This window comes from Colobus angolensis, unplaced genomic scaffold (genome assembly GCF_000951035.1).
Source record: "Colobus angolensis palliatus isolate OR3802 unplaced genomic scaffold, Cang.pa_1.0 Scaffold121, whole genome shotgun sequence".
Taxonomy (NCBI): Eukaryota; Metazoa; Chordata; class Mammalia; order Primates; family Cercopithecidae; genus Colobus; species Colobus angolensis.
In genome coordinates, this window is record NW_012113253.1 from 8,074,226 (window position 1) to 8,098,033 (window position 23,808).

At 36.1% G+C, this 23,808-nt stretch overlaps 1 protein-coding gene across 3 annotated transcripts in view; it reads left to right on the forward strand.

The window, feature by feature from the left end:
• Positions 1-23,808, forward strand: part of RGS22 (regulator of G-protein signaling 22) — a 147,462-nt gene that overhangs the window by 89,651 nt on the left and 34,003 nt on the right. For all 3 annotated transcript variants that reach the window (XM_011931708.1, XM_011931716.1, XM_011931726.1), the window contains 6 exons: positions 11,131-11,325; positions 13,582-13,674; positions 15,630-15,802; positions 17,371-17,533; positions 20,324-20,482; positions 23,193-23,261. In XM_011931708.1, coding sequence (XP_011787098.1) covers positions 11,131-11,325; positions 13,582-13,674; positions 15,630-15,802; positions 17,371-17,533; positions 20,324-20,482; positions 23,193-23,261 — 852 coding nt within the window. The remainder of the gene's footprint in view (positions 1-11,130; positions 11,326-13,581; positions 13,675-15,629; positions 15,803-17,370; positions 17,534-20,323; positions 20,483-23,192; positions 23,262-23,808) is intronic.

Here is a 23,808-nt window from a genome sequence, read left to right on the forward strand (position 1 = left end):
ATACATATTAAAATGCCTTCTGCTGCCTTACTAATTACATGATTAGAATTCCCTCCTTTACTTTTGTAGTCAAGTAATGGGTCTAAAAAAATGAACTTGTTAGTGATACAAAAGGCTGAAGCATGAACGTTTTCTTCTAATCTCTGGAATACTATATTGGAAGTCTACTTTTAAAATGTCACCAATTTTAGTTAATCTGATAATATGCTTTACGAGATGTGCTGTCAACTAGTATTAAGATCTCACAATATATAGATTTTGAATACATTTTATTCTTCATGTACTGAGGGACTCATTTTAAGTCATACAGTTCCAAAGTTTTACATTTCTTACTTCCAGTCCTGGCCTGGTGGTGACAGCAGAACATCATGTAATCAGTGTTACCAGGCAATCATAGCAAGATACATACACATGATCATTAAAATAAATACATCAAAACGAAGTATGTGAAACTGTTCCATTAACATAACTAACAGCTGAAATGTAACATAACAAATCAACACATGTGTTACAACATTTGGTATTATTTCTGACTTTGCCTTTTAAGGCTGCAGAGAAATTGTTCTTGTTTTCATTGGAACGCAGATAAGTGTCAAGCTGTAGCTCATCAAATGGCCCCTACTTATGGAAAAGATGTCTTCCCAAAGCCTGTGCTCACCTTTGGCACAGTGAGAATACTTTGCTGGGTGCTTCTACAGTATGCTAGTTGGAGTCTAATCCCATAGCTGTCATCATTTAGCCTTTGATACAAAGAGAAATCCAAATAGTACAGACAATTGTGGAAAATATTTCCCTTTTTTTTTTTTTGCTTTTGACATTGTTAAAAACAAGAATAAGTTCAATAAACACACAATTTTCATTTCTCAGATATGTTTATCTAGACCTTATCATTCAATAAGAAAGCATTAATGTGGGAAAAGTAAGCCTGGCATGCATTTTGATACATTTGAAAGAAGATTGAGATTCACTTCTATCCAAGAATATGCTTATTAACACAATTTCAAAATGATTTTGAAAACTATTAAGTGGTGTGGAAATCTTGCATGAAAAATATCATAGTGTTGGAAAAATATAAATTGCAATGGGAAATATCATGTTTTAAATCGTTTGAGCTATCTCATATGTATTAATAGTACAATGCAGGTAGTATATAAAGGATATTGTCTCTAATTAATGAAGCAGCTGAGATTTCCTTGAAGAGGCAAACAGGAATATTTGTTCACTTCTTCCCCCAGTAATGTCAGCAAACTAATATGTATTAAAAATAAATTAAACATTGTTCTTCATTTTAACACCATTTAGAAAGCAAAACATTAATCAAAATACGGTTTTTCTTCCCCTGCCATTTTTTTGTGTGTGTGTGTGTCTTCATTTATCCTAATTTTTTTTCTCCATTTTTTTTCTGCTCTCCAGTTCAGCTCTTCTGTCTCATGGTATCCATCCTACATCTTTTTTTCTTGCTAGTCTTGTTAACTCTTGGGTAATACTGACAGTTCAGTTAGGCAAGAAAATTAAATCCCAGAATTTCAAGACTGTAAAAGATTTTTTAGGGGCAGGCATTACTTTTTTTTTTTTTTTTTTTTTAATACAGATGCCAAGAAAGTGAGTCACAGGCACAGGTGTAGAGAGGTGCAGGGCAAGCAGCGCATTGTTCATTTCCTGATTACATAACCTTTGAGTGTCTCCAGGAGAGATGAGGCTTAGAGCCATGTTGTGTGCAGTGCCAGGCAGTTTGATCACAGACAGGCAGTGCTTGTATCCCTTCTCAAAAACTTTCCTGCTGGGTTGTTAAAGCATCATAGGTTAATGTTTAAATTGGACTCATGTTGGCCACAGCTGTGTGTGAATGAATCTCTGCTTGAATGTGAATCAGAGTAGCTGACTGGAATATGAAGGGAGCAGTTTCTTCTCTAACATGAGCTGCATTGTTATTTACTCTGTGGTTAGAGAGGAAGAACTGGGTGGCCAGTAAAAAAGCAAATGATTTGGATATTTAAACAATGTTTCTAACCCATAATCAGGCAGTATTATTTACATATCATAAAGCATAATCTTTACATTTCATCTTAAAGTCAATTTATATCAACTTAAAATGATTTTATCATTTTTATAAAGATTTTAAGTGTGTTGTTCAGCTTTTTAAACTTTTGTTTTAGATATACAATTACACTATCTTTTATTTGCTATATATGTATATACACTCAGTTATCCACTTATAGATTATAACAATCTATAAGTTATCTATAATCTATAACTTATAGATTATAACAATCTATAAGTTAGTTATCCACTTATAGATTGCCTTGGATTATTAGAAAGACATATTCAGATTTTATTATCATAACTCAGTTTAAATGTACTATAATTTTACTGTTTGGGCTAATAACGAATTGACAAACTGAATTCAGTTTTCTCATCCTTACTCCTTTAACCACATGTGGCTCTACCATCCTGGAGAGGTGAGGAACAGTGGAGACAACTTCAACAAAAAATAAATGTGTGTAATGCAGGCTTGGGATGCCATGGATCGGAAGACCTCACAAGCCCCTTTTTCACGCTTCCAGTTCTGTGATTTTTCAATAAAGGACTGGGCATAGTGGCTCATGCTTGTAATCCCAGTACTTTGGGAGGCCAAGAGGGAAGGATCACTTGAGCCTAGGAGTTTGAGACCAGCCTGGGCAATATAATGAGACCTTGTCTCTACAAAACATTTTTAAAAAATTAGTGGAGCATGGTGATGAACGTTGACAAAAGGATTGCTTTAGCCCAGGAGGCAGAGGTTGCAGTGAGCCGAGATCAGGCCACTGCCCTTCAGCGTGGGTGACAGAGCAAGCCCCTGTTTAAAAAAAAAAAAAAAAAAAAAGACTGGTAAGGAATCAGGGATGTAGGGAGAGTGTATTCTTCTTCTTCTTTTTTTGAGACCGAGTCTCCCTCTGTCGTCCAGGCTGGAATGCAGTGGCCCGATCTTGGCTCACTGCAAGCTCCGCCTCCTGGATTCACACCATTCTCCTGCCTCAGCCTCCCGAGTAGCTGGGACTATAGGCGCCCACCACCACGCCTGGCTATTTTTTTGTATTTTTAATAGAGGCAGGGTTTCACCGTGTTAGGCGGGATGGTCTTAATCTCCTGACCTCGTGATCTGCCTGCCTCGGCCTCCCAAAGTGCCTGGATTACAGGCGTGAACCACCGCGCCCAGCAGGAGAGCGTATTATTCTTAAGGATTATGCTGGTTGTCAGATGGGGGTTGATACTCTTGAACAAAAAGAAATTGTTTGGGAGACAATAATTCAATAAACGTGGTGAGGAAGCAAACAAATAAAAAGTGGAAGGGCAAATTAATACCTACATTCAGGTGCAATCATTTAGTTCATTTCTTTTTTCTTCCCTTCCCCTCTCTAGTTTGTTTATTTTTAACAGGAAAGTCTGTGAAGCGCCAACCCAAGTTCTAAATTACATATTTCTGGTTTGAGATTTTGGCATTTGAGAATAACTATTCAATTAATATGGTTGAGAATTAGACAAATGTCTCTTTCTTATCACGGAACATCTTCTGTTTTTCTTTGCTTTATTTTCAGCTTTAAATATGTGTCAAGTGTTTCTAGGAGTCTTGTTTTAGAGAAACTTCAGAATTTAACTGATGACAATTAAATATGGAGGAACCATATAATTTATCATCTAAACACAGATGCCTTTGAGAATGAAACTATTAATAATTATGCAAAGACAGTAAGCTTAGACCAGAGTAGGGACACATGACTGTCCCAGTGATATAGATCCTAGAGACTGCAGACTATGTAGCTAAATAATATGCATGAACCCCCATGACTAGAGCAAAATATGAGTGTGAGGTCAGGAAGAAAGGTAGCGAGTTTTATGATGTTTCTTGAGATGGAAGTGATGCTACTTATTTCCTCCTGATATTTTTATATTTGTTTTTGTTAGTTTCTCCTTGTTTCATTGAAGAGATTAAAGTCATAGGATTTGCATTTGAGAATAAAAAAGGGGAGCGCAGGGAAGAGTCAAAAATTGTGCTGTGAATGGGTATTATTAATGAAAACTGGAGGCCAGCCACGGTGGCTCACGCTTGTAATCCCAGAACTTTGGGAGGCCAAGGCAGCCAGATTACTTGAGATCAGGAGTTCGAGACCAGCCTGGCCAACATGGTGAAACCCTGTCTCTACTGAAGATACAAAAATTGGCGTGGTGGTGCATGCCTGTAGTCCCAGGTCCTCAGGAGGCTGACACACAAGAATCACTTGAACCTGGCAGGCAGAGGTTGCAGTGAGCTGAGATCACGCCACTGCACTCCAGCCTGGGCGACAGAGGGAGACTCCATCTCAAGAAGAAAGAAAAGAAAAGAGAAGAGAAGAGAAAGGAAAAGAAAAGAAACCTGGAAACACAGAAGGAAGGGAGAGGTTTTAGAAGTTAGGAAAGGATAATTTGCTATCTTATTGAGTCCTTGAGGGTCTGGAAGATATTCATGTAGCTATAACAAGTAGGCTGCTAAAAGCAAAGGTTTTGAGTTCAGGAAAGAAATCCGGTCTAAAGCTATTAGTAATTAGTATATGGAGTTCTTCCACATTGATTAAATGTTAAATTTTTGCAGCTAGGTGAAGTCTTTCATTCATCTACTTATTCTAAATTTCACATTATGCCAGATGCTAGGGATACAGTAATAAACAAAGTAGACATAGTCTCTTTGTAGAGTGTAGGGTCCAATGGGAAAAACATAAAAGTACAGGGTCCATGGGAACACACAGGAAGGATTCTTAAGCCAGACTTCAGGAACCATGGAAGCTGAGTCTTTAGGATGAATAGAAGCTCAGTGAAAGACGAAAAGAAGATGAGGGTAGAGAGCATAGAAGCGATAGAGTGCAGAGTACAAAACTCCTGTGAGGGAGTGCTTGCCTCCTGTGAGAAACTAGGGGCATGAACTGAGAAGGTTCATGGAACCTTTGAGTTCAGCTCAACCTTAAAGTTGAGCATGGAACTTTAGTGTCATCTTTTAAGGGAGGAATGGAGGAAAAGGAATCAGCAAAGAGCCTGAGAAGAAGCAGAAATTGGCAGAGAGAGAATCAAGAGAAAGGGTTGGTGAAGTCAGAGGAAAGAGAGTAAAGGAGAGAGGAGATAATTATATTATGCAGTATTAAAGCTGCATAAGGGATCAGGTTGAATGAAGATTAAGGAAAGAAGCTATTGAATTGGTGATTATGTGATTTTTAGTGATCTTTGAGATCACTGTCATTGGCATGGAAGCTAGACTTCCATAAATTGAGGAGTGACTATGGAGACTTGTAGAGAGAGGGAAGAGAGAAGTAGGGTAAGAAGTAGGGGGTAAAACAGAGTCTGAAAAAACATTTTAGAATGAGAAAGGCACTAGATTTCAACAACTTTGTAGCATAAAGAAGCAAATGGAATCAATGGAGAGGTAGATTAAAGAAACAAGGCACTAAGGAAATAGCTGGTGTTGCAGGCTCTGGAGGAAGATGGTTGAGTGCACCTGAATGCCTTAGGATTGGAAAGACGTCTTCCTTTGAGACATCAGAGAAACAAAAAGATTTAGAAGAGAGCTCTTGAGAGGAAAGTTGAGGGCATTTATACCAGTGGTTTTTCCCAGTTACGTGGAAGATAAAGTCTACTGAAAGTGAAGAAGTATAAGAATACAGTTGGGAGCATTAAATAGGATGGCAGTTTTAAAATGGGAAATGGCATTGATTAGAAATAAGCAAAAATATAACAAACTTTTTGATTGCAGCTAAGTGTTTTTGAAGTCTGTTTGTAATGGAGTCAGTCATGATATTTTTATTAGGAACTTGAGTGGGGAGGAATTAGGGATGTTGGTAAGAGTATTGTTGAAATAATGGACAGTTCTCAGTCCCAATTGTCTAAGAAAGTAAGATAAAGCAGCTGGTGCATGATTTATTTAGAGGACAAGAATAACCTTCAGATTGTGCTGAAGGTGAAGAAAAGCTTGGTGGGAGATACAAATAGATGAAAATTATGGTCAGAGAGAGGAAGTTGTTCTGTGGTAAAATAAAGACAAACTTATCCTGAAGAAAATCATAAAGCAAAGTTTAAGAAGGTAAAAGCCCAAGGCAGTTGAATACAATCATATACAGAAACTTGGCTTCAACAGGGCATCATGAAGTGTCCACCATAGTATAGATATAGTACTAGACTATCTAAATCACAGATAGATGATCTCCTGGAATTGAGGTTGCACTAAATCTTAAAGCAGAAAGAGTAAAGGCAAGACAGAGTAAAAGAGAAGGGAAGTAGATTTAGGCGTCCACCAGAGGCTGACAATCCTAACAGCTGTCATTGTTTTCCCAGCCACCATTTCAACTTCTTTCCTACTTTCACCCTCTTCTCTGTTCTCATTTAAAAAAGGAAATCAGGCCAGGTGTGATGGCTCATGCCTGTAATCCCAGCACTTTGGGAGGCCAAGGCGGACAGATCACGAGATCAGGAGATCGAGACCATCCTGGCTAACATGGTGAAGCCCCATCTCTACTAAAAATACAAAAAATTAGCCAAGCGTGGTGGTGGGCACCTGTAGTCCCAGCTACTCAGGAGGCTGAGGCAGGATAATGGCGTGAACCAAAGAGGCAGAGCTTGCAGTGAGCCGAGATCGCACCACTGCACTCCAGCCTGGGCGATAAAGCAAGACTCCGTCTCAAAACAACAACAACAAAAAAACAAAGGCGTTATCCTAATTTCTATATGAGAACTTTTCTTGTACTAACCAGAATGCTCAACATATGAGAATTTGATATGTAGCACATCAGATCTTTTTAAACTATAATTTTGGATTGCAAAAGAAAAAAAATTTAAAAAAAGTATTTCTGCCCTAATTTAGCCTGACTACTGATATTTAGTGTAAGTAATTTAGGCTGTTAAATTTTCTTTTCTTTTAAGTGAATTTGGAATTATTGGAGCAAATCCTACATTTTTAAATGTTGTTAATTTGATAATTTTAATCTTTAGTTTCATAATTTACCTAAGACATTATTTTTACTAGTTTACTTTCAAAAACTCTCTCTCTCTGTTTCTTTCCTTTCTTTCTCTCTCTCTAACTGTCTCTCTCTCTCTCTCTCTCTGTCTCTCTCCTCACTCTTGTCACCCAGTCTGGAGTATGGTGGCACCATCATATTTCACTGTAATCTCGAACTCCTGGCCTCAAGTGATTCTCCCACCTTGGCCTCCCAAAGTGCTGAGATTACAAGAATCAGCTACCACACCCTGCCAGCTTTAAATTCTTGACCTGTGTAATTTCCCTTTCAAATCACTGTTTCGCTTAAAGCCACTCATCTCCCGTTTATATACTCAGCAAATATCTATTGAATGCCTATTATGTTCTGAACTTTAGTATTCTCTTTTAACTACTCTATATGCCCTTCTCCCTTATCTTAATCACTGGTTCTCTGATACTCTACCCTACAAATTACTGTATCACTACCCTGATTTTGACCTTGTTTGCTTTCCTACGTGTCATGGACCTCACAGTAGATCATTTCAATTGCACTTTAACCAGCATCTTTGATTCTTTTGTTGCTTTAATGTCTTTACATATATATATATATATGTATATAATTTATGTTCTTAACACCATTTATTGCTGTCTCCTGTCTTTAAGCTAACTTTTCATTTGGCTTCTGCAGTGTTACTCTGACTTGGTTTACCTCTTATCTCTCTAACTTCTATTTCTCAGGCTCTTTTACTATTTCTTCTGACTTTATTCATTATTATTATTTTATTTTACAATAAATATTTATTGATATTTACCCACATATTTGTACTTTCAGTTGTTTTCTAATCCATCCTGCTTTTGTCTAGAGCCTGCATTTAATATTTCACCTCTAGAGCCTCCATTTAATATTTCATTTAGTACAGGTCTTCTGGTGATGAAGTCTCTGTTTTTGTCTGTTGATTTATAACATCTTTATTGTGTTTTTATTTTGGAAAGGTGTTTTTGCTAGACATAGAATTATAGGTTGGTAGTTATTTTCTTTTGGCACATTAAAAACTCGAGACTGAAGTCAATATCTAGTCCATTCCTGCTCTCAGAGTGTTTTGAGAGCTTAGGATGTTTACAGGGACTTCCCCACTGACAGGTCCTGAACTATAATCCTTGTCTCCTCATCATTGCAAGACTTCCAAAACCTCCATTTATAGGTAATTATAAGAATTTTGACTTTTATTATGTGTGAGATGGGAAGCTGCTAGAGAGTTTGAGCAGAGGAGTGCTGCACAAAAGGGTTTTTCTGTCTGTTGTGGTAAGAATAAACTGTGAGAAAGCAAAGAGTAGTCTGGGAAGACCAGTTAAGAGGCTATTGCAAAAAAAGCAAGCAAGAGGTGAAGGTGGCATGTAATTTCTTGTCTATCTATTGAAATAACTTCCAAACTGCTTCAAATATTGATCTTACTCAAACTATCGTATGCAATAGTGTCAGTTCTCAGTTAAAATCCTTACAAGTTTCCCCATTATATCTTTAGGTAAAAATTCAAATTCCTTAACAAAGGATAAAAGATCATATTCATGCTCTGGTTTCTGCCTCCCTTTAAAGTATCTTCTCTTATTCACCTCTTTCCTTTAGCCATTGTTATCTATTTGAAACCTAAAATCTCTCCATAGGTTTTAAAGCTCCCATAGGCCTCCATGCATTGACCTGTGTTTTGCTTCTGCTTGGGCCATCTTTCATCAACCCTCCTCTATTGTCTGATTATTGACTCCAACTTATCTTTAGAGATTTAGCTTAACATTTATCTTCTGGAGGGCATGCATGGTGGTTCACACCTGTTAATTCCAGCACTTTGGGATGTCAAGGTGGGCAGATTGCTTGAGCCCAGGAGTTCGAGACCAGCCTGAGCAACATAGCAAGACCCTATCTCTTTAAAAAAAAAAAAAAAAAAAAAGAATTATCTTCTCTCTGAAGAGTTTCTAGAATTATTTCCTTCCCTAGTCCAATACATAAATGAGTCTTTTCTAGGGATTTGGAAATTTTAATAAATGTTTATGGCATCTACTGTCTGCCAAGAACAGTTCTAGGAATTGGAGATACACCAGTGAATAGGCTACAGTCTTTGCCTTCAAGGATCTCAGTCTAGAAGAGAAGACACATAGATACATAACTGCATTATAGAGTGATAGGCATAGCAGCAGAAAGTGTGATTGTTGGGAGAGAATGTGAGTGAAAGCTTCCTAGAGGAGGAGAAATCAACGTTGGTTTTTAATTTTTTTAGATGGAGTCTCACTCTGTCATCAGGCTGGAGTGCAGGGACATGATCTTGGTTCACTGCAACCTCCACCTCCTGGGTTCAAACGATTTTCTTGCCTCAGCCTCTTGAGTAGCTGGGACTACAGGTGCGCACCACCATGCCCAGCTAATTTTTGTATTTTTGGTAGAGATGGGGTTTCACCATGTTGGCTAGGATGGTCTCGATCTCTTGACCTCATGATCTGCCTGCCTCGGCCTCCCAAAGTGCTGGGATTACAGGCATGAACCACTGTGCCCGGCCTCATGTTGATTTTAAACTCTAAATTAGTTTATCAAGCAGACAAGGTATGTGGGGTAGTGTAGACATCCAAGATGGAAGGAACAATATGTGCAGTGGTATGAAATGGCAAAACAGCAAGACTTAGGGAAATTATAGAAAATTTGTATTTGAATGTAAAATTTGAAAGATGATTAATGGGAGACAAGCTTAAAAGATCATTGAAGATCTTATTTATAATATATACCTCTCTTATAGCCCTTATCATCCTGTTATAACCATTGATATTCATCTCCATGTCACCACCAAATTGGCTTCTTCAGAATAGGCATTGACTCTTGTTCATTAGTCTTTGCATACATAGCACCTAGCCAAGTGTCTAAGATGCAGTAGATGGAGTACTTAGTAAATGCTTGTGTTGTTAACATGGACCCTTTACATCTTTTAAAAGATTATTTTAAATAAGACTATTGCTGTTTGGTACAAATTTATATCTGTATCTGTCTATTCTGAGTTGGTCTAGATATTATCAGGTTCAAATTCTAAGTATGTGAAATAAAATTGAAATAAAGTACAAATTAACTAGAGATTGTTAGTAAAACTTGATTTAAAATGTCCAGTATGCAAACAGTTTTTAAACACAATGTTATTAAATTGCTTCTCAGATATACGTAACTATTATTGAGAGGACAATTAGTAGAGTGGAACAGATATTTGTGGCAGGTTTGCTGGAGGTTCTACGTATATCTTTCCATTCACTTTTTTTTTTCTTTTGAGGTGGAGTTTCACTTTGTCACCCAGGCTGGAGTGCAGTGGCATGATCGTGATCTTGGCTCACTGCAATCTCTGCCGCCCGGGTTCAAGCAATTACTACTGCCTCAACCTCCTGAGTAACTGTGATTACAGGTGTGCACCACCACACCTGGCTACTTTTTGTATTTTTAGTAGAGACGGGGTGGGGAGGTTCACCATATTGGCCAGGCTGGTCTTGAACTCCTGACCTCAAGTGATCCACCCGCCTTGGCCTCCCAAAGTGCTGGGATTACAGGCGTGAGCCACTGCACCTGGCCTCCATTCACTCTTGTGCTTTTCTTTGTCTTCCACAGCATTGGATACCAGATGGAAAGACTTAATGGCAGAAAGGGATAATTAGCAACAGTCTTAAGAACTCTGCAGCTCAATTTGGTAGGGCAGGTAGTCTGTTGTTTCTCCAAAAGACTAATAGCCAGCTTTTCAGTCCTAGTGTATTCTTGCCTCCTGTTTCCAAAAAAAAGTATTTCAGGCCACTTTGGAAAGTAACACAAATGTGTTAGAAATGTTGTGAACATAAAGGAAAAAAAAAGAGGCACATAAACTCAAATTTACCGTAATAATACTTAGTGCTTCCTCAGATTTTTGTAATCTGAGAAAAATTGACTAATTACTGATGAAGAAATTGGGAAACAAAAGGAAAAACAAAGTCTTTCAAATAGGTGCATTGCTTCGTGTTAAGTAGTTCTACCCATATTTTCAAGAAAAATATCACGTTGGCTTATTTGCCTTCTCTTAGTTTTTGAAAAATGCCTATACTGAGGTATCTGCCAACCATTGTGGCTTCTCTCAACATCCTCTCCCTTCTTCCCTCTTCTCCTTCAGTATCTTTTTGCCACATACGTTGCTCCTTCTGCCACTCTTGACATTGGACTCCAACAGGAAAAGAAAAAAGAAATTTATATGAAAATACAGCCACCATTTGAAGACCTTTTTGACACAGCAGAGGAATATATCCTTCTCCTCCTTCTTGAGCCATGGACAAAGATGGTAAAATCGGACCAAATTGCTTATAAAAAGGTACTGTGCCACTGATAAATTGAGTGTGAAACCGTTCAGATTTACTACAATACTCACACCTGTAATCCCAGCACTTTGGGAGGCCAAGGCTGGTGGATCACCTGAGGTCAGGAGTTCAAGACCAGCCTAGCCAACGTGGTGAAAACTTGTCTCTACTAAAAATACAAAAATTAGCTGGGTGTGGTGGCGGGTGTCTGTAATCCCAGCTACGAGGGAGTCTGAGGCAGGAGAATTGCTTGAACCTGGGAGGTGGAGGATGCAGTGAGCCAAGATCACATCATTGCACTCCAGCCTGGACACCAAGAGCAAAACCTGGTCTAAAAAAAATAAAAAAATAAAAAATAAAACTAAAACTAAAAATAAAAAACGGTTAGGTTTACTGCCAACGATAAGCAGCGTTGTTAACTCACAAGAGAAAAACTGAAAAAGGTCTCATGTGACCCTAAGATTTAGAGCTAAGATTTGGGTAGCCTCAAAATTTGGGCAGGGAGAGTATTAACCCACTTGATTTTTTTATTCTTTTTTTATTTTTTTGAGATGGAGTCTCACTCTGTTGCCCAGGCTGGAGTGCGGTGGCATCACTTTTTTTTTTTGCCAGTTTTCTTATTGTTGCCTAATGAAAGACTTTATGTCATTTTTTGCTCTCTGTACAAGTATGTCAGAGTAGAGAAATCTGAGTTTTGGTTTCCTGTGAATAAGTAAATATGCCTTTCTTGCTACTTTTCAGCAGTAGCCTTAATTTTGATTAACAGAAATGCCTATTTCATTTTATGCTAGATGAGTTTCAGTTAATATCACACGCATGGAAAACATAAACGTTTCATATGTATTGTGGAAAGTAGATCCTCTGACTTTGGTACTTCTATTTTAAAGTACCCCCAGATGTTCAGGTCAGACTGCTTGACTGGATACAAGTTTCAACACATCTTTTGTCATCCTGAAAGAGGTCATTTTAAGCCTCAATGCTTGACTGTTTTCACTATTTTATTAATGGGTGGAGGCCATTTATTTAAATATTTATTTTGAATCACAAATTAAAACCATCTATGTATACTTTTTATATTAAGTTAATGCGTGTACTGTGTACCTGAGGTCATTTCAGGTGGAACTCTGCTGCCTTTGCATTGTTATTCTTTGTTCGTATCTCCTCAACAACTTCTTAGATTGTCATACAAAATTAATACCAAAATACCTTGGATAGAGTTACCTTATTGGATCGTGACTGAAACAACTGTTATGATTTACTAAGTTCAGTGACCAAAATAATTAGATTTCTCTTTGTCCTGAAAAATTAGCATAGCATCCTTTGTATTATAAAAATGCATTTATTACAGTAGGAAAAATTGGATATCAGATGAAGTTTAAAAAACTTCTCTCCAGTCATTATTTTAAATATAATGTATGCCATAGAGGATGCAATGGTTTCAAAAAAAAAGGTTTGGAATTATAACTAACTTCCCTAAACCAAAAAGTTTCAGCATTAGTCGTGATTCTTGTAAAATGGATGAAAGAAATTGTACAGTTTTTAGTAGGAGGAAAAATAAATCTCTCTTAATTCTAGAAACTTCCTTCTAGAAGTATGAGGACTTATCTAAAAGCCCAGTTGACTGTATTCTGTAGACTCTTTCCCAAAAAGAATAACGCAGCAGACTACCAAAGCTAGCTATTAAATACAGAAAGTTCTCAGGCAGCTCTTCAGTCAAGCTGGTTTCCCCCTGCAATAGAGAAATAGAAAATGATCTTGTTCTTCTGACTGTATGAAACAGTACATTACAAACTCTGAAGACAGAGAGCTGCTATGAGGTTTTATTTGATGATTGACAGTCTCCTATCTTACTACAGCATTAAAGCCTTTGCTCACATACTATTGACAACATGGAGTCTGGTCGCTTCTTGTTCTGTGAATTATTTGGTTCCTAAAGCTAGTGGCATCTGCTTTCATGACTATTATCATGTTATATTGAATAAAAGTTGGAAATGTGACCAATATATTTGCATTGTTTGTAAGTTTACATTCCTCCAGAAAGCAGGAATGATCTTTGGTGGCACTATATCATTACATAGAAATGTATGCTTTTTGTATTGCATCCTTTTGAAGTGTGACCCTGCTGTAGCTAATCTTTTAAACTATGTTATCTTTCTGCTTTTGCTTTGAAAATAATTTGCTTTATTGCCAGCTGTATTTGTTTTTCAGCCCACTGTTACTAGCAAATTGTACATTCTCTTGATGTCACAAGCTTTATTTATTTATTTTAGGTGGAGCTGGTAGAAGAAACTCGACAGTTAGACTCCACATACTTCAGAAAGCTACAGGCTTTGCATAAAGAGACACTTTCCAAGAAAGCTGGGGTAACTTTTCACTTAGAAAAACAAACTTTTTATCCTGGAGAGGGTTACCACTTTATGTATTGGGCAGGGGTAGACTGTAGAGTGAGGAGATCATGTATTATAGAGTAGGGGATAGGCAGTTTCATTTTTCTGCTGTTCCTTTGCCTAGCATACTGCATTTGACAGGTGTTACCTCTTATTGACATATTTGACAAGGGAGCCAGAAAAACAAAGCAGGTGAGGTATTTGACAGGGAACCAGGCCACTCATTTGCCTTGGCTAAGACTAGACATTGGAGCCTTCAACTGTGTTATATTCCTTTGAATGTTATTAGTTATTTTCTATATGGCAGCTGCTCTTTCTATTTGTTGTCAGGTTACAAAGGAGTTAAATTAAGTTTTCTAAACAGAAAAGACACTGTTGCGTGACAGCAATAGGAAAATCAATAAAGAAAAAATATGGGAAAGAATTTAGGAAGATGGTAAAAAGATCATAGGATTGACTAGGATATTAAAGTGTTATTTTGATTCATAAAGTTGCATCTTTTGGATTGGCTAAGTAAACATAATCCTTAAAGCCATAAAATTAAATTTATGCATCTACATAAAAATGACAGTTAATTGACCTGGAAAATGTTTAAGATATATTAAAATTTTTGTAACAGAAACACTGGCATAATATGATCCTGTTTATGTAAAATTATATATGTGTTTCTGCATGTATCCATATGTATAAAAAGAAATATCTGAAAAGACACTCACCGAAATAATAAAGATAGATAACTCTGAGTGGTAAGGTTTCAAGTGATTTTTTTAAAACTTTTTTCTTTGTGCCTATCTGAAATTTTTATTCTTATCCAGAAGTTCTCTGTTTGATACACTAATACTAGGTTGCAAAGGATATATAAAAATCCATAAAGGTAGCATGATATAAGGTTGTACTGTAAACTCTATGAACTAAACTTTATAACACTATCCACACTCCTTCTACATAAGGAAAATTAATTTTTAAAACATTGGTAGCTTATCTCATGGATCCTTTATAAAAACAAATAGGGAAATGAATTAGTTATGTAAGGAATTGTATAAGGAAGGGCCTTTCAAAGAATAAGCCTCTTTTCCCCTTTGCCCTTTCGTTCTAATAAACTGTTCACAAAACATGATATGTCATAAAATTATCTAAAAATTAACTTTTATATGAAGGTGATTATATTTATATTTTAATATTATATTTGAAGGATGTATTATTAGATAAGTAACTTGTATTACTCTATAACTTTTAAATATTATGTTATAAAAGAATGTCTTATGTTTATGATCAACATTGTTAAGAAAAAGAACCAGGTCACAAAACTATAACTAGGTGCATAATCCTATCTTTATATTTTAAAACTACATCAGACATTGTAAATCTCTTCATAAATTCAATCTGCTGAACTATGCAACCATCATAGTATCTAATCTTCACTTTTAATTTTTTATTTTTATTTTTAATTTTTATTTTTATACTTTTCTTCATTTTTTATAAACTATATGTATATACATAAGTAAGACTGGAAGGCTATATTAAAAAATGTTAATGGTGGTTATTTTTGAATAGTAGTATTATGTATGATTTTTATTTTCTTATTACAAAAGGCATGTTACTTCTGTACTTAGAAAAATATATTAAAGTTAATTTATAAGCAAGTGCTTTGTGTAGTAAATATTTACTAAATATTTCTGAAAAGAAGGGAATGGAATGAAAATAAACAGAACAGAATTTGATACATTAGAATCTGAACCAAATTCTTTATCCAGATTGTTAGAATCTGAACCAGGTTCTTTACAAGATTCTAAAGTCTTTACCCACTTCTACCACTGAATTGTTAAATGGCTTTGGCCGAATGGTTAATTTTTCTTTCAGTTTCTCTACTTAAAATTGTAAACAATTTATTGTGTTTAAGATTTTTTTTCTGAAAAGTACTATTTCACCAGGATACCACTTGTGAAATTGGAAGTGGCATTTTATCACTCTCTAACGTCTCTAAACGAACAGAATATTGGGATAATGTTCCTGCAGAATACAAGCATTTTAAGTTTAGTGATCTGCTTAATAACAAACTGGAGTTTGAACATTTCCGTCAGTTTCTTGAGACTCATTCTTCAAGGTAAGGGACATAACCATGTATTTCTCACTGAAAACATTTTTCTAAGCTACTAGTTTTGATTCAACATATTATAAAAGTGATTTAGTGCTATAACAGATTTTACCCATGTCAATAAAAACGGACAAGCATGATCATCTGAAATCTGTATGGGTAACTTTTTAAAGATGGAGTGCATTTTGTTTGTAGCAACCTCCACATTGTTCTTTTAAGTGGTTACATAATGTTGATATTTTTAGCACTGGCTAAATTAAAATACCAATGTGCTTTATTTTTTCTCTTTTCTACTGTTTATTTCTTTTACATTTCTCTAGACTGGTATTTTAATTACTATTTCTGGAAAGTGTCCTTTTTATATTTCATTGAGATATTGAAATTACAATATTTTATAATTTTTATTAACTGATATATAAATGAAACATTGTAGTTTTACCCAGAATCTTGGAACCTTATAACATATTTATCTAATATAAACTGAAATATTGAATATTTTTTTCTTTTTAATATTCTCCCTAGTAACAGAAACTGATTAGATCTGAGAGCCAAATTTCACTGTATATGATTTCCCTTCATTGTAATGAGGATTTTTCTATCTTTTTATTTTTCATCTGTTAATTTTTAAAATTTTTGTGGCTGCATAGTACATGTATATATTTATGGGGTACATGAGATGTTCTGATACAGGCATGCAGTGTGAAATAAGCACATCACGGAGAATGGGGTATCCATCCCCTCAAGCATTTATCCTTTGAGTTACAAACAATCTAGTTATACTTTAAGTTATTTTAAATTGTACAATTAAGTTATTATTGACTATAGTCATCCTATTGTGCTATCAAATAGTAGGTCTTATTCATTCTTTTTTTTTTTTTTTCTTTTTTGAGACAGGGTCTAACTCTGTCACCGAGGCTGAAGTGGCATGATCCCAGTTCACTGCAGCCTCCGTCTCCCGGGTTCAAGTGTTTCACATGCCTCAGCCTCTGCAGTAGCTGGGATTATGGGCATGTGCCACCACGTCCAGCTAATTTTTGTATTTTTAGTAGAGATGGGATTTTGCCATGTTGGTCAGGCTGGTCTCAAACTCCTGAATTAAAATGATCTGCCTGCCTGCCTTGGCCTCCCAAAGTGCTGGGATTACAGGCATGAGCCATTGTGCCTGGCCCTTATTCATGCTTTCTATTTTTTGGTACCCATTAAGATGAGGATTATTCTAAATCTGACCTTTTGTCAAATGACATGACATATGTGGAAATTTTCTTATTTTTGAAATTGATGAAATTAATGAAAGAACTCTGAGATCCCACCAATAATGGTGATAGATTTTTTTTTCTGATTCTAATATTCCTTTGTCATCATTTGTATATTTAGCCAGGATTAGGAGTGTAATGGAGTCAAGCTAACTAGCCTAGAAAGGGATCAGAGATAGAATATTGGGTTCATTATTTCCATGATCTAATGCAACTAGTCAAAACAGCCACTTTCTAAGTTCTGCCAAAACAACAATCGGGTGTTTGCTGGAATTTAGAGAAATAAATATGAAGACCTATACATTGTTTTTGTTTTCATTTTAGCATGGATCTTATGTGCTGGACAGACATTGAGCAGCTCCGGAGAATAACTTACAGAGATCAAAATCAAAGGGAGGCAAAATCTATATACATTAAAAACAAATACCTTAATAAAAAATATTTCTTTGGACCCAACAGTCCAGCTTCTCTGTATCAGCAGAACCAGGTATCAACATGCAAACCTATTTTTTAAATTGATGTTTGAAAACCGGTATTTTATTTCTATTTTTGCCAACAACCTGAAAGTCTCTTATTTTCTTTTGCTTGTGACTAATGTGTTAGAGACCTTTGATATTTATTTAGGTATTTATGAGCATCTATACATTAAATGTCTTTAATACTCAAATATTATATAGTATAAAAATATGTTACTCTAAAAAATAGTTTATAGAATAAAATAACTTTTATTCACTTACTCATTGACTCATTTAACAAATTTGAGTGCCTTCACTATGCCAGACTCTTCTAGGTGCTCAAGATAAAGTGTTGAAGAAGATGGACAAACTCCCTGCACCTGTCAACATGTAGGAAAACAGCTGTTATCAACCATTAAGTCAAATCTCTACCACTTTTCCGTTCTTCTCTGAACTGATATTATTCCAAATATAATTGATCTTTGAAAATCCTCTTTACTATGGAACCTTGAACAAATGTTATGAAAGAAAAAAAAGAAAATCCTTCTTACAATTGTATTTTTCCCAGAAATTATTTTTATTGACCAGGACAGTTTGAGCATTTTGTTGGACTGAAGTCCTATGGCCTTAATCATAGGACTAAATAACTTACTAGTTTTTATTATTATAAATAATATATTTATTATTTATTAATAACTAAATAACTACAGTGTCATTAGATTGACAGCAACAGTATAAGATTGGGCTGGGTGCGGTGGCTTATGCCTGTAATCCCAGCACTTTGGGAGGCCAAGACAGGTAGATTGTTTGAGGTCAGGAGTTCGAGACCAGCCTGACCAACATGGTGAAACCCTGTCTCTACCAAAAATACAAAACTTAGCCAGGTGTGGTGGCACACACCTGTAATCCCAGCTACTCAGGAGGCTAAGACAGGAGACTACCTTAAACCCAGGAGGCAGAGGTTGCAGTGAGTGGAGATTGTGCCCCTGCACTCCAGACTGGATAACAGAGTGAGTGAGACTGTGTCTCAAGATATATGTATATATATAATTGGGATTCAGCAGTAGGTTTGTGTTCATGTAACACTGCTCGTGAAATATGACTCAATTTTTATGCTTTTGAAATATAAACAGTTATTATAATTTATTTAGTTTGAAGTTTGTTAGTATTACATTCATGCCTAAAGATGTAATGTATAGCTTATGTTTTTTTGTTTGGTAGTTTATAAGAATGCATATTCTAATGGTATATATTACTAAAATAAAAATTTCAGGTTAATGCTGAATTCAGTAAATTAAAGAAAAACTCAGAGAGTTTCACAAATAAGACATACCAAATTTAAAAGCTAGATCTTTGGGGTGCAGGAGAAATTAGCAGAAGTCCTTGGGAGTGAGAAGGAGCAAGAATTCTAGGATTAAGCAACTTTGACAAAAATGCTTTGTCCTTAGTTCCTTGAGATACAAATCTGGGACACATTAGCAAAAGTGGTTGGGTGTCTCAATAAGCACAAGTATGAAATAAACACATGGAAAGCATTTGTTTTCTACTTGGCTTGCGCTCCATTGCGTGAGGTTTCATGGTATCTCATGCTACTGTGTGAATCCTCCATAGTACACACAACATGCTGAGAATCCAAGTCAGTGAAAGTCGCCCATTGCTATCATAGCAAATGGTTGTGCTTACTACAGAGGAGTTTTCCCAATGATCCTTCTTTGTCTTTGTCATTACTTTTAAAATGTATTTTATACTTAAGGATGTCTGCATCACATTGTTTTACAAAGATCATGCTAGTCCAGATTTCAGTTGTGCAGCCAATTTGCTCTTTGATTAGCAAGGTAGTCTTTTTTTTTTTCTTTTTCTTTTTTTATGCAGAAACAATATTAGTGTTGATGTTATTTAATTGATGTTATTAAAGGAGGACTAAGAAGAGGATTTCCTTTTTGTTTTTATATAAAACAATAGTATTAGTAGGGTATTATATTAATATTATTGCTCAAAGGAGAACTAAGAAGAGGGCAGTTGTTCCACTGAGTCATCCAGAAATTTTGAGTGGTATGTACACAGAAACAGGGAGAAACCAGAATGAGTTATGGCAGGAAAAAGCCATTAGTAGCTTGTTGAAGCCAATAGTTAAGCAGAAGGAAAATTTAGATCACAAAGAAATTGTGTTTTACAAATGATACTTATTGTCTATAAAACATGACCTTTTTCTTCTTCCTGTTGCCTCTGTTTTCTGCTTAGAGGTTGTTGGAAAAGCCCTACATTGCTATCGCTACAGCTGCACTGTTGTAGGTGCATAGTGCACTACAGCTGCCATCATCCTATCTCCAACCCAACATTTGTTGGTAATATACATATTTATAATATCTGAGTCAAGGTTATCTTTTAACTAACACATTTTCCTCATCCACAGAAGAAAATTCTTAAATGGATCAATTTGACTAGAATCATAGATTCATAGGATATTAGAAAACTAATAGACTAATGTCCTCATTTTTCAGTTGGAGATACTGAGTCCATGGAGAGAAAAAAATGCCATTGCTGTGGTCACACAGGATAAAAATCCCACTTCTGTGTTCTTTTTGATATATCATAAGTAAGCACAAATCATACATCTAAAACAACCACCACACACACCACAATTGTCTGTCTGATTTTAGGGGAATTACTACTCAGTATAGCCAGGAGATGTTTTACAGAAAATGAAAATTGGCACCCCTCAGGATGCAGCAAATGGTTTTGTAGTGAATGAATGAATTAATAACTATTAGTGTTTCTTTTAAAAAGCACAATAGTTTCTGTTTCCATTTTAATTTTCTTAGGTAATGCATTTAAGTGGTGGCTGGGGGAAGATTCTTCATGAGCAGCTTGATGGACCTGTTGTAATTGAAATCCAGAAGCATGTCCAAAATAGGCTAGAAAATGTATGGCTGCCATTGTTTCTTGCAAGTGAACAGTTTGCAGCACGTCAAAAGATAAAGGTATATAAATTAGTATAATCTTTTGAAAGCAGTTGTCAGTACCTCTCAAAACTTCAAATGTGCATACCTGGAGACCCAGCCATTGTATTTTTTTTTTTTTTAAGGAATGGGTTCTCTCTGTCACCCAGTCTGAAGTACAGCAGTGTGATCCTAGCTCACTGCAGCCTTGGACTCCTGTGCTCAAGCAATACTCCCACCTCAGTCTTCCAAGTAGCTGAGACTACAGGCATGCTTTACCATGCCTAGCTAATTAAAAAACATTTTTTTTTTTTTTGGAAGAGATGGAGTTTTGCTATGTGCCCAGGCTGGTCTCAAACTCCTAGGCTCGAGCAGTCCTCCTGCCTTGGCCTCCCAAAGTGCTGGGATTACAGGTGTGAGATGCTATGCCAGACCTTAGTCATTGTACTTCTGTTGAGAGTGGTTTGAAGTATGGAGTCAGCCACGTGTGGTGGCATGCACCTGTAGTCCCAGCTATTTGGAAGGCTGAAGCAGGAGGATTGCTTGAGTCTAGGAGATCAAGGCTACAGTGAGCTATGATCACATCAGTGCACTCTAGCCTGGGTGACAGAGTGAAACCTTGTCTCTAAAATAATAACAATAATAATAATTAATAATAATAATAAATTTTTAAAAAGAAGCATGGAGACAAATTTCCCAAGTTTTTGGTTTTTTGTTTGAGAGTCAGGGGTCACCCTGTTGTCTCAGTGTCCAAACTAGAGTACAGTGGCTATTCACAGGCACAATCATAGTGCACTACAGCTTTGAACCACTGGGGCTCAATCAATCTTCCTGCCTCAGCCTCTGAATTGCTGGGACTATAGGCAAGTGTCACAGTGCCCAGCTCTGACTGCCAAGTTTTAATCTCAACACTGCCACATATTAGTTGTACCACCTTTAACTTTGATAAATTGTTTCCTCATTTGAAAAATCGAGTTGGTCATAGTAATTACTTAGTGAGGTTGCTCTGAAAAATGAAGTGAAATTAACATGTGCTTAGTGTCTTAGAATTGTGCCTGGCACATGGCAAACACTCAAATCTTATCTATTAATATAGTTGTTATTTTTAATATTATTAAGTCTTCACACAAATGGACAAGGTTATACAAGGATATTCATTGCAATATCAAATGGGGGAAGAATTAGATGAGTTATGATAATTCTGTATGATGGAAAAATATGCAGATTTCCTTACCAAATGAGATATGAGATTTCCACATGTACTATATGAAAGATGTCATTTATTGAACAAAACAAGGAGGATGCAGAACAATATATAGAAGATAATCCCATTACGTTTACTTACATCTCTGTCTATGCATATCTATCCATCCATCCATCCATTTATGCTTATGATAGAAAAATATCTATGCCTCCTGGGAATGGGTTTGGGGAGTGAGGATTTTTACTTTTTATTTTGTAAAGTGGGTTTGTCTTTGCTTTGTCTTGTTTTTATTTTATAAGAAGTATTTCTTTGATAATTTAAAATGTCATTAGCATACCTTGTTTTTAGATTTCAGGCAAACTTGATCTTTATAAAAATAACACAGAGGTCAGAAAACACGTAATTTTGGACTTTAGTATGCAAAGCCACGTGCCATTAATACTAATCAGGAAGAACCTGAAAAGCTTCCTTCTATATTCAGTTTCTCAAACACTTTGTGGCCTACTTATTTGGAAATACCCTTAGTCACTTTAGCTGAGCAACTTATGGAAAACACAGTACAGTTGGGAAGACAGAATTTATAGTATGAAGAAGAAGGATTGACTTTAGGCAAAATGTTTCTGGAAATAAGCTTTGGGAAAACTCAAATCTCCTCATTCTCTTTCTTCAGGCTAACTCCAATTCTCTATCCAAAGCCAAGTAAAAGGACATCTGGCTTGCTAATATTATTTACCGCATTTCCTCATTATGTTTATCGCTGTAATTTTATTGTAATGCATAGTAATTTCTTGACTTAGCATTCTTTGGGTGGCCAGAAAAATAAACTGATTTTGGCAACCTTGAACCAAAGACAAAAAGGAGGGGTGACGATTTATTCTAAAATGGTGCTGGGACATCTCACACACTTAAGAGTTGACGCCCAAGCTTTAGAAAAGATGTAGGCCAGAACAGCCGTAAGAACCCAGCAATAATTCCCAGATCTTTTCTCCTGGCTCTGTCTATCAAAAAGACTTAGCCCCAGTGATTCTAGTCCTTCTCTCTCTAGATCTGCTTCTGGATCTATCTGCTATGGACAGGGAGATAGAGTCAACAGCACAGATTTGTTATGAGTGGTTTCCAAGAAGGGGGAAATAATATGAATAGACAATAACCCCAAGAAATATCTACTATATTTCCGTGTTGAGTAACTTTTAGTACTCTTTTAAAATTAGTTGTGAAAGCATATGGCTAGAAAATAGCTAAAAAGTCTGAGAAGTTATAACTGTCTTTCCATCTTCAGTTCCCATGTGAGCTCAAGTGAAACTATCATCATTTGGGGCGATAACAATTGGCTATTATTATCTGTTTTACAGATGAGAATACAGTGCTCAGAAAAATTTGGTATCTGACCACAGGGCTTCCATTTTTAAGTTTTATCCTCTTTCTCCTAAACTTCACTATCTCTTATCCAAGTTAACCTTTATCTCATTTTTTAAGCTACTTAATTAGTAAATGATTTCAAACCTTTAGTCTGAATTACTGGGATAAAAAAATTGGTTTTGCTTTCAGGTACAGATGAAAGACATAGCAGAAGAGCTCTTACTACAGAAACCTGAAAAGAAAATCGGGATCTGGAAGGCAAGTAATGTTTCTTATATTTTTCCTCTTGTAAGTTTTGCTCTGTCAAAGTATTGTTTTTCTTTCCCCTTCTTCTTCAAAAATCCTCACTGAAGACATACTGTTTCCTAAACTGACAACTGAGCACTGATACTGTTTTTAATAGGTGAATGGAATTTGGAGGAAAATGTGATTCAATCAGAACTCTGTTCTTTTTTTTATATACACTTTAAGTTCTAGGGTACATGTGCACAATGTGCAGGTTTGATGTACCATGTTGGTTTGCTGCACCCATCAACTCATCATTTACATTAGTTATTTCTCCTAATGCTACTCCTCCCCCAGCCTCCCACTCCCCAATAGGCCCCAGTGTGTGATGTTCCCCTCTCTGTGTCAAAGTGATTGCATTGTTCAATTCCTACCTATTAGTGAGAACATGCAGTGTTTGGTTTTCTGTCCTTGTGATAGTCTGTTGAGAATGATGGTTTCCAGCTTCATCCATGTCCCTGCAAAGGACATGAACTCATCCTTTTTTATGGCTGCATAGTATTCCATGGTGTATATGTGC